The sequence below is a fragment of the Ochotona princeps genome, chromosome 3, assembly GCF_030435755.1.
Source record: "Ochotona princeps isolate mOchPri1 chromosome 3, mOchPri1.hap1, whole genome shotgun sequence".
Classification (NCBI taxonomy): domain Eukaryota; kingdom Metazoa; phylum Chordata; class Mammalia; order Lagomorpha; family Ochotonidae; genus Ochotona; species Ochotona princeps.
In genome coordinates this window covers 99,947,118-99,959,186 of record NC_080834.1, presented here as the reverse complement: position 1 = coordinate 99,959,186, position 12,069 = coordinate 99,947,118, and the positions used below count along the sequence as shown (strand labels likewise).

The following is a 12,069-nucleotide window of genomic DNA, read 5'->3' as shown; positions in this document are numbered from 1 at the left end:
GTCCACTAAAATGCAAGATGCAGGCATCATCCATCTAAGCAAAGTAATTATATGGAGAAGAAAAGAAAAGAAGAATCCAGAACTTTTAATTTCAAGAGAATAAGAAGAGAATCCAGGAGAAAATATAATGATATGTATTATAAAATACTATCTTCCAAAATATGAAACAAACACAAGATGTAACTGGTAGAACAAGTGCCTGAGATGCTGCATTCCATGTGGACAACTGCTGCCTTTTTATGCAGTAGGGAAAGTAATGGAAATCAGGCCAAGTTCTTGGGCCCCTGCACTCAAGTGGGAGACCTGGAAGAAGCTCACGGATCCTGGCTTCAGACTGGCTCAGCTCCAGCCATTGGAGAGGATGGAATATCTCTTGTTTCTCTGTTTCTTCTTCCTTCTCTTGGTAACTCTGCCTTTCAAATATATAACAAGTAAATCTTTAATAATAATAATCAAAAGACCTCTGGAACTGGTATTATGACATAACATTATAAGCCCCCACTTGAATACCAGCATTCCATATGGATACCAGTTTGACACCTGGCTGCTGCAGTTTCTTTTTAATTTTATTTTTGATGATGTTTACATAGTTGATCAGTGTAGGAAGAATATAGGGTTAGGGAAAAGCTTCGAAGTGTCTATCTTTTTTTTTTTTTTGCCTGTTTCTGGGGGAAAGGAGGTGATAAGGGGAGGAGACATACCCAGCCTCCCAACTGCCCCAGTCCCCAGGGATGGGGAACAGCTACCCAATATCAACCCAGGGTCCCGATGTGGTGCATGCTCTGAGGATTCTGCCAAGGTGTTTTTGATAGTACTGAAATGTTCTTGATCTTGCCAATCCAAGGTTGAGGAAACTCTTCCAATGTCCATTGGCTGACACTGTCTACTTTACAGTGTCCCTTTGACCAGATATTTGCTGTCATCGTTTGGCTGGGGTAGTTGTACAGCTTGTTCTGTTCTTCCTCTGCCACGGTAGCTGATGTCCTCTATAGTCCCCAATGGGCTGTCATATCCTCCATGTGCATCAGGACCAGCTGTCCACTGCTCCATCTTTTCCACTGAGGAGGAATTCTTGCAAGTGGACCCAAGGACTAGGCTAGGCGACCTGGTCTCAGCTAGGCTTCCTGACCCCAGGAGCTCATGGACCTGACACCTACCATGCAGGTGGTCCCAACGACCTGGGCCTGGTGACCTGGACCCAACCGGTCTCCACACCCCTGGGGCTCACAGTCCTGGCACCCACCATGCAGGCTGGCCCCAAGGACCCAGGTCAAGAGACCTAGACCCAGCTGGACCCCTTGCTCCTGGGGCTCATGGGCCTGGCATCCACCATGCCCAGATTGGCATGGCTTGCCTCACCTTGGCACCCACCAGTGGGTGTTGCAGCCTGGCTTGGGCCAGCCTGCTCTAATTTCCAGCTCTTACTGGTGGGTGATGCAACCTAGCCTGGCCCAACCAGTGCCCAGTCCACGACCTAATGTGGACTGGCTTGAGTTGTGTTGTACCCAGCCTGTGCCACACCCCATCCTGATTCTCAGAAATGCCAGTGGGTGTTATAAACTGGCCCAGCCTGACCCAGCCCCAGACTTTACTCACATATATGCTGATGGGTACAGTAACCTGGCTGCTCTTTGCCTTGGTTCTTCCCCTCACCTGCAGGGACTGCGTCTTGACATAGGAATTCCCCAAGAACCTCTATCAGATCTCCTCCCAGTAGCAGATCTCACATACACAGTGGGTCCTTGGCCTAGGTTGACTTAGTCCACTTCTTGTTCTGATAGGTACGGTGTAATTGCTCAGTTGGCCCACACCCATTCTAGTTGTTACTTTTGGGAGTTACAACCCAACCATACCTGGTCCACTCCCAGCTATAGCTCTAATGTGATTCAGCAGGAGTCAAGACCTAGCCCAGCCTGTTGTACACCCACCCTGCCTCTCACAAGTACTAGTGGGTGCTGGAATCTGGCACAGTCTGGTGTTCCTCACACCCAGTCCATACCTGCGCTGAGGGAGACTTGGCTACTGCACTTTCAATCTAGTTCTCTGCTAATGCAACTGGGAAAGCAGTGGAGGCTGAGCCTCCTCCAGGTATCCGGTGTGGGTGGAGAATCCCAAAGCCCTGGGCAGTCCTCTACTGCCTTCCCAGGACACAAGCAGGGAGCTGGAAGGGAAGTGGGGAAACCGGGACACAAACCAGTGCCTGTATGGAATCCCTGTGCATACAAGGTGAGGACTCCAACTGCTAGATTGGGATGCCCACATTCCCTTTTGAGGTGCTTTTTCAAGTCCTAGTTTTTACTCCCAATTCCAGCTTCCTGCCAACACACCCCTTGGAGGCAGCAGATGATGGCTCAAGTATTTGTTGAGTCCCTGATACGCAAACTGGATGCTTGGACTGAGTTCTGGAATCCTGGCTTTGATTTGGGTAATCCTTGCCTGTTGACAGACATTTAGGAGTGAACCAGTGAATGAGGGATTGATTTCTGTTTCTAATAATTCCATTTTAATTTAAAAAAGCTTTTTCAGATAATAGAAATTCCTTCAAAAAGTATATCATTTAAAAGAAAAATGTCCCAAAGTATAATGTGTATAAAAAGTATAAAAGCTGAACTATTTGAAAAATTACATGTCATCAAACTTGCTTGAGTATGAGGATAGAAAGATACCTTAAAAAACCTAGAACAGAATTGTTTATAGAAAGAGAGATGAAGTAAGAGTTAAGACAGAAGGATAAAAGACAAAATCATACATGAAATAGAACAGACATGTCAAGATTCCCATGAACAAAATTTCTTAGTGAATATCAAGACTGTAAAAAAACAGGTAAATTAAAAAAGAAAAAATAAAATAAAAAAGAAGGGTCAGAAAGAAAATGATTGAATAGAGAAGCCAGAAATAAAACAAACAATAGACTTGTAACTATAGCCCATACAAACTAAAATAAAAGGAACACAAACAATATTTGCAAGTTTAAGCCAAAAAACCTTCCAAGAACAAATACCTGAATCAATTTATACCAAGAAGACCTAGCAGGATTTTGAGAAAACTGACTCAAAGCAATCAATTTAGACATATTCTAGTAAACTCTATTAAGCTGAAAAAGAAAACTAAAGATTTTCAAGCACTTCCAGACATCAGTATTAAATAATTTATCATGATAAAATAAAGAAAGAGGCATCATACTGCTCAAAAGCAATACACAAATCATGGCAAAATGAAATAGTGCTCTAAAACAACCTATGAACAAAAAATGTGAACAAGAAGTTCACATACACCCATGTTGGCCTTCAGAGATCTAGGCAATAGAAAAACAGCTATAAACATATAAAACCCAGTGAGCTGTACCTGTGAGCACTTGAGGGAGAATCTAGTAGAGGTGGATTTTTATCCAATCAAGAAATAGCTTGGAAAACTTGAGAAAAGTTGATTTAATATAGTTAATGGTAACTCCAAATACCAGATGTGATAGAAATAATACATACAAATAATTCAAGTTAAATTGTGGAATGAGAAAGGAGAGGGAAAAAATGAACTCATTTATATTATATATTATAGGCAATACGTGGAAAAGAAATGATATTACTGAAAATTGACAAATCAGATAAAGAGATAAATCTAAAAGGAGAAACCAAGCACAGTGTTAAAATATCTAAATACAAGGACAAAATCATAAATCTCCTAAACATCAAAAGAAGTTGTAAAGAAAAATATATAGAGAAAATGCCATTCATATAACACATTTAGAAGTTAAAACACAAATTTATGATAAAGTTGAGAAAAATGTTTTCAGTCATATCAATAAATGTGAATAGCTTAATTCACTTATAAAAATGAATTTTAATTTAAGTCACAAAATAAGAACTCATTATAAGCAGTATACAAGGCAAAGAGCAAAGCAAAAGTCATTCAGAAAGGCTGAAGATAAAGGAATGACAGTGTAGTACTGGTCAAGCAGAAACAATAGCAACCAATTTCAGTATTGCTATCCATGTAGAATTCAAACAACAAAGCATTAAAAAATAGAAAAAAAAATGCTCTAATGCTAGAAACCACAATGCACGTGAATATGTAACAGCTATTGGATATTTATGCTCCAAGAAGCACAATAATCAACTTTTCTTAGGAAAAACAATGGGATATACAATGAGGCAGAAATACGCTTTGTTTATTTTTTAAAGATTTATTTATTTTGGCCCCAGTGCAATAGTGTAGCAGCTAAAGTTCTCACCTTGAACGTGCCAGGATCCCATATGGACTCTGGTTCTAACTCCAGCAGCCCCACTTCCCATCCAGCTCCCTGCTTGTGGCCTGGGAAAGTAGTTGAGGACGGCCCAAAGCCTTGGGACCCTGCACCCGTGTGGGAGACCGGAGAAGAGCTCCTGGCTCCTGGCTTTGCATTGGCTCAACTCCAGCTGTTGCGGCCACTTGGGAAGTGAATTATCGGACGGAAGATCTTCCTCTCTGTCTCTCCTCCTCTCTATAAATCTGCCTTTCTAATAAGAATAAATAAATCTTATTTTAAAAATAAAAATGTAGTTTTTTTTTTTTTAAGATTTATTTATTTTATTGCAAAGTCAGATAAACAGAGAGGAAGAGAGACTGAGAAGAAGATCTGTCTGATGATTCTCTTCCCAAGTGAGCGCAATGGCCAGTACTGCGCCAATCTGAAGCCAGGAGCCAGGAGCTCTTCCAGGTCTCCCACGCAGGTGCATGGTCCCAAGGCTTGGGCTGTCCTCAACTGCTTTCCCAGGCCACAAGCAGGGAGCTGGATGGGAAGTGGGGCTGCTGGGATTAGAACCGGCGACCATATAGGATCTTGGCACTTTCAAGGCGAGGATTTTAGCTGCTAGGCCATGGTGCCAGGCCCTAAAATGTAGTTTTTATAAAAAATGTATTTATATTACTTGAAAGAGTTACACAGGGAGAGCGAGAGACAGAAAGAGAAAAAATTTCCTATTATGATTATGTAGGAGTCTGTCTCCATTTATATGTGTTAACATTTCCTTTAAATGGCAAGATACCTTGTCGTTTACCATTTAGTATAATCATATCTTCCTGTTGAATTGATCCCTTAATCATTATCCCTTCTTAGTTTCTCCTATTTTAGTGTGTGTTAAAAATCCTTTTTGTCTGGTACTAGTAGGCTTCTCCCACTTGGTTTTGCTTCCATTGGCATGGGATATCTTTCCACATCCTTTGACTTTTAATCTGTATGTATCTTTGTTGACCAGGTGTGTTTCTTGTAGGCAGTGAATAGATATGTTTTGTTTTATTAGTCTATTCAGTGAGTCTGTGTATTTTAATTGGATGATTTATTTACCTCTAAATTAGAATAAATTAGAATAAATTTAAGGTTATTATTGATAAGTAATGACTTGTTCCTGCCATTTTTCCCCATAAGTATTTCTATTATTTTTTCATAATTGATGACCAGTTGTTCTCTGTTTCTGAGTGTAACACGTTTTTAAGTATCATTTGTAAAGCTGCACGGGTATCTTTCAACTTATGGTCCTTTTATTTTGGAAGGTTTTTACTTTACCTTCTTTATAAATGAAAGCTTCGCAGGGCACAGTATTCTGTGCTGAGAATTTTTGTTTTAAGGGCTTGGACCATGTTTCCCCTAGCCTATAAGGTTTCTGATGAGAAAGCAATTGTTAGTTTAACTGGGAATTGTCTGAAGGTAATCTGGCATTCCTCCGGTGCTCATTTTCAGATTTTCTTTGTAATGTGTGGTGGGAATATCTTTTCTGGTCAAGTCTATCAGTTCTGTGTGCTTCCTGTACTTGGCTGTCCCTTTCTTTCTCCACGTGAGGGAAGTTTGCTGCCATTTTTTGTTTTTCTCTGTTTCTTTGTTTCTTTGCTTTTTTTTTTTTTTTTTTTTAGCTGAGTATCTCTCCTAATTGGTTCTCTATTTCTACACTTCCAGGAACTCCTAAAACATATGTGTTAGGTTGTTTGATAGTATACCATAAATCTTGAACATTGTTTTCAGTTTTTCTAACTTTAGCAACTCCCCTCCTCTTCTTGATCTTCATCTGCTTTTTCTTCTCATTCTTATTTTTGTCTGAGATATATCCAAATATTTACTTTCTAGTTCAGATATTTTTCTTTAGTCTCATCAAGTTTTCTTTACATCACAAAATTTTTGACACACTGAATGCTTCATTTCTTTTTTTTTTAATTGGAAAATCAGATTTACAGAGAGGAGGAGAGACAGATAGTAAGATCTTCCAGCTGATAATTCACTCCCCAAGCAGCCACAACAGCTGAAGCTGCATGGATCCGAAGCCAGGAGTCTGGAGCCTCCTCCAGATCTCCTATGCGAGTGCATGGTCCCAAGGCTTTGGGCCATCCTCAACTACTTTCCCAGGCCACAAACAGGGAGCTGGATGGGAAGTGGGACTGCTGGGATTAGAACTGGCGTCTATATGGAATCCCGGTGCACAAGATGAGGCCAGGCCCAAATGCTTTATTTCAAAAATTCAAATTGATTTCTCTTCAATATCTCTATGTCTTGGCAAATTTTTTAAATCCATGTCATATATGGATTATTTGATAAATTTGCTTCTCATTATTTTTGAGTAATCGTAAGATCATTCTTTTTAATTCCTTTTCAGACATTTTGTCAAGCTCTTCATCTTCACATTTTAAGAATATTTATTGATTTTTATTTGAAAAGTAGCTTTTTATATATAGAGAAGGAGGGATACAGAAGGTTTTCCATCTGCTGATTCACTCCCCAAAGAACTTCAACGACCAGAATTGAGCCGAGGTCTAGAGCTTCTTTTGTATCTCCCATGTGGGTGCACGGGCCCAAGGACTTGTGCCATCCTATGCTGCCTTCCCAGGCCACAGAGAGCTGGATGGGAAGTGGAGTAATCAGAACACAAACTGCTCTCCCTCGGGATATTGACATCATAGGATGGAGGATGTGTCAGACTTGCTTTTCTTTTCTTTTTCTTCCCCCCCCCCTTTTAAAAGATTGATTTATTTTTATTAGAAAGGCAGACTTATAGAGAAAAAGAAAGATCTTCCAACCACTGCTTTACTTCCCATATGGCTGCCAACAACTAGGGCTGAACCCATCAGAAGCCGGGAACCAGGAGTGTCTTCTGAATCTCCCTTGTGGATATGCAGTATTCCTAGGCCTTAGGCCATCCCCTCTGCTTCTCAGGCCACAGGCAGGAAGCTGAATGGAAAGTGGAGCAGCTGAGACATGAACAGATATGGGATGCTGGTACTTTAACATGTAGGATTAGCACTGTTGAGTCACAGCACTGGCTCTCATCTTCACATTTTAATACTGAAGTGTTCTATTTCTGTGGTGGAGTCATATTGTCTTCAGTTATCATGTTTGTCATATATATGTTTATATTTGTGCATTTATGGAATCACTTGATTTGCTGTTTGAAATTCACCTTGGTTGCCTAGTGTGGTGTCTGCTGCTTCAGTGGATGTTTAGCGACATGTACTCGGTGGAGGCAGGGAGCTCCGGTCAATGTTGAGGAGAGATGGGAGAGTCTAGGGTGACACCCAAGTTGGGCAGGGTAGGTCTCTCTGTTGCTGGCGGTGGAGAGGGTGTGATCACCTAAGTGGAGTGGACACTGCCACTTCTCCTCTCCACCAATATGATCAGTGCCTGGAGTGAGCCCACCGTGGCTACACACCCGACCAGTTGCATGAACCACACAAAGGATCTGTGCCAGTCCTCCAAGTCCAGAACCCTCTATAGTGGCCCATCCCAAGAATTCAGGAAACTCTGAGCCTCTAAAGTCAGACACAGTGATTGCCCAGAGACTCAGCTACACCCCACACCCTGTCATGCAGTCATAGAATTCCAACAGTTATACTACACAGGGCTCCTACAATTGCTGGGAACAGGGAATCTACCGAATCCCATAGCTAGCTCTGCCCACCGAGAGAAATAAACCATTCACAGAGCCTGCTGCCTGTCGGTGTTCTGCCTTGCAGTTTGATTCTGGGGGCCTGTGATAAAGTTAGAAGAGGGTCACACCTCATAGGCTTGCCCGGGCATCCTGTCCCTCCTGACCCTTCATTCTGGACTCAAACTCAGTAGGGACCATGGATGTATCCCTCAGATAAAATACTCTACTCACACACACAGGAGCTGTACCTGACTGCACTCACCTTACCAAAATGGTGTCTATACTCTGCTTTTGACTGGCAGCCCTTGTGTATTGGGGGTGGGGTGGATGAAAGGTGGGCACCGTGCCTCCAACTAGCACCTCAGGCCAGACTCAAAGTCAGTGTGGTCGGCAAGGTTCTCCCTAGGCAATATCAACAGTAGCATATGTTACTACAAACTCCTTTCACTTCTCAGAAGATGGTGTCTCCTCACGACTGCCCAACATTCTGCTGCTAAAGCTAGTGTTCTGTGGAAGTGGCAGAGGCGAAGGAAACGTGGTAGCTTCCTTAATTCAAGTGTGGAAGTGGCAAAAAGTTCAGCATCCCAGGCTGAAGTAAAATTCCCTCTCAACTAAAACTCCAAGCAGACGGGCACACAGCAATTCCTTCCAGCCTTGATGTGATAAGCTGGGAGACTGACTGCCTGTGTCTCTGCCTTCTCTCCTCTTGTCTCACAGTCTTCTTTGGTTTTCCACCTCACTGAACATTTTCATCAGTCAGACCCCTGGAAATGGTGTCCTTCTTTTGTTCTTTTCATACCCCAGAGCAACTAAAGTTAGTTTGGTTTCACCCTATTTAGCCATTTTGGAAGTTATCCTTCGTGGGTGAGGAACTTTTTGAATCTGGAGGAACTTTTTGAATCTGTGAATTGATCTCTTGTATTTGGTTCAATAATTTTCTAATCATTAAAAAAAAATATTGCTTCTATAACATGTCCTCTGTCCTTTGCTTTTACATCCCCTATCTCTTTTGTGTTCTGTTCTTTCTATTCCTCCCTCATCTCCACATGACAGATTGAGTATTTTCAGTTGATCTGTTTTCAGTTCTACTTATATGTTTTATACTGTCTTTAGTCTGCTGTAAAACAAACCCAGTGAGTTCTTCATATCAGGTACTGATATTTTGTATTTTCCAAAGGTTCACCTGATTCCTTATTATGGATTCAAATGTGTTGAAATAATGCATATTTTAGTCCATCTTGTTAATCTTTTCCTCTGTTTTATTTCACATCTAATCATAGTTCTTGTTTGCCAACAATGGGAACATCTCTAAGTCGATTTTTTTTTACTTCTTTGTATTTGTTACTTGGTCTAAACTAGTGAGTTGACCCAGTGACTTTTAATTCAGACCGACTATTTGTGTTTTCCTAAGAGTTATATCTTTTAGACTTTTTTTAAAGGGTAAAGCTCATAGTATTCTAAACATTAGAGTTATTGAAATTTTAATATGGACTATTTTGTATGCAGTTGATCTCTTTTAATTGCTGTAATAAACACATAAGAAATTACAATAATACTTATCAATATTAACATCTATTCATATAAAATATATCCTGTATCCATAGAAGATATATCCCATAGTGTATGTCCAAAACTATGAATAACACTAAACATACTCTCTGTATGTGTACATGTGTATATGTGTGTGTGTGTGTATGTGTGTGTTTACACTGTTATCAAAGCTATTAGCAACTTTGCCATATGAGTTTGTTTCTTACCTTAGAAGGGGAGCAACATTCACCTTTTCACTTCATGAAATCCCTCTATGGTTCCTTTTTGGCATATCTAAATGAATAGTATCACTAATCTCGCACGCTGGGGCCATCGGTATGTAAAGGTTACTGGAACACAGGAACCGTGATCCCACAGCAGCCATTACAATAACTGAGACAGTTGCTAAGTGACTGATGGGCATGTGTCATATAGAGCATAGATATGTCAGCCAGAGGAATAATTCACATTCTGGACAGGATAGAGTGTGACAACAGGAGATTTCATCAGGCTACTCTGAATGGAATCCAGTTACGAATTTTTCATTTCAGAATTTTCCATCTGATATTTTTGGACTGAGGTTGACTGCAGGTAACTGGAGCCATGGAAAGTGATACCACAAATGAAAAAGGACTATTGTAAATACTTATTAAGTCCTCACATCAGCCTTATAGCCTTATTTATTATTCCTACTTTATAAATGAAGAGTCTAAGAAACTAGAGGAAGTAAGTGTCCTTTGTCTTCAAAAGCTACACAGCACGCAAATAGTGGAATTCAGATAAATTCCAGAGTTTGTGTTTTCGACCACTTTGATTTTGGTGGTGTTATTCTCATTTTACAGAGAGGAACACTGGATTTTAGCAGGGTTAGGTGATCTCTATAGTGTCTCAGCACATGTTCTTTCCTCAGTGCCACGCTTCTCCCCAGATGACAAAAGGAAGTGGTTTTCCTTTTGGGACTTGATTTCAAAGGGTTTTGTGGGACTTAGCAGTGAACCAGACAACTAACTTTGGGTCTTGGTGAAGATCATTTCTTCTTAAGTGGTTGGCTTACTTATGACCAGGTACTGGAAGGGAGTTATTTTTCCCACAGTTGTTATTTCTTTAAAAAATCTATTTAATGGACATTGAAAGAGAACAGGAGAGGGAAAAAGAACATTCCTTTCTGCTAGTTCACTCCCTAAATACACACAGCGGTCAGGGCTGGTTTGGGGCTGCAAGCTAGGAGCAGGTCTCAACTTAGGGATGGCTTGAGCCAACACCACTACCTCCAGGGGCTGCATTAGCAGGAAACTGGAGTCCAGCTGCAGCTGAGAGTAGTGGGCATCTTAACCCCTAGGCTAAATGCCTGCTCTGCAACATGCTATTTCCAGGGAAAAGACATGGATATCTCCATGAATGTCCGTTTTACAAGTGGAAAGATGGCAGAGCTCAAGTTGAAGGCATCTGCCCACCATGGGGCTACCTGGTGCTCAGCTGATGCATGTGTCTTTCAGGTACATGCAGTCCTTCAGTGTTACAGACATTTACAAGTGAAACAGAGTTCTTGAGAAGGTCCGACAGAGAAAGTGTTTGTTTTTTAAAGCCTCCACAGGCCCAGACTAGGAAAGAAAATTGGTTTCTTTATTGGGAAAGGAACCCAACAAAGCCTGGAGCACTAAGGAGGCTGCAGGGTTCAGTCTTCTGTGGGACTGCAGAAACCATGGATCTCTGCTAATCTCTGACACTGATCACCCTTCTTTACAGTATGGAGGCTGCCAGCATTGGATTCGTCATTATCATTGACAGAAGAAGGGACAAATGGAGCTCCATAAAGGCGTCCTTGACACGAATAGCTGTAAATATTCCCTTTTGTGTTATTATTGTGAAAATTGTATAAGTCGTCTATTCAACTGTTTATAGAGTTCTGGGAGAAAGACAGTTATCCTCTGTCTGGGATGGCCTTTGGGTAGTTGCCGCTGCCTTACTTTTGCATACCCTTGCAAGGGAAGCACTTGTTTTACTGTGTGCATGGCTTATCTCCTCCCTTTAGCTCAGGATACAGAATCTGTCTCTGGGATAACTTCAGCCATGGTTGTTGCCAAGACTGCTCCTACAATGTGGCCTCTAGGAAATTCTATTTTCTTAGGGACCTTAGGCAATACTAGAATGATTTAAAATTTGAGCTTCGGTAGTCCCAAAATTACTTTGATCACTTTATGGGTAAAAGCTGCCCTAGATCCGGGGTCTCAAATTTGACCACTTTTCAAAATGTCTTCAAATGCTGTGGACAATGCAGATACCCAGACTTAATTTTAGTCCTCATGAATCTGAATAATCTGGGGCAAACACTAGAAACACTAGTTTGTTTTTTTAGTAAGCACATTAGAAGGATTTTTGGAAAACCAATAAGAAGAGTAGAAAGCCATGGGCCATGAAAGACGAAGTTTATTGAATTTGCCAATAGGTAGTTATATGAATCCCTGTTATCCCATTTCTCAGGACTTTGCCTCAAGCTCAGAGTGAGAACAACTTGGCAGTACTAAGCACCAAGAAGGCTTAGAGTACTAATTCCTTGACTGAGTCATTTTTGCAGAAATAGACCTAAAGAAAATCTTCCAAAATATAGATACTAATTTCACCATTATCCATACTAGTCAAATTATTGAAAAGT

At 41.0% G+C, this 12,069-nt stretch overlaps 1 protein-coding gene across 2 annotated transcripts in view; it reads left to right on the top strand.

The window, feature by feature from the left end:
- MCF2L2 (MCF.2 cell line derived transforming sequence-like 2) overlaps nt 1–12,069 on the top strand; it is a 261,237-nt gene that overhangs the window by 72,338 nt on the left and 176,830 nt on the right. For both annotated transcript variants that reach the window (XM_058662140.1, XM_058662139.1), the window contains exon 4: nt 11,163–11,253. In XM_058662140.1, the coding sequence (XP_058518123.1) occupies nt 11,163–11,253 (91 nt within the window). The remainder of the gene's footprint in view (nt 1–11,162; nt 11,254–12,069) is intronic.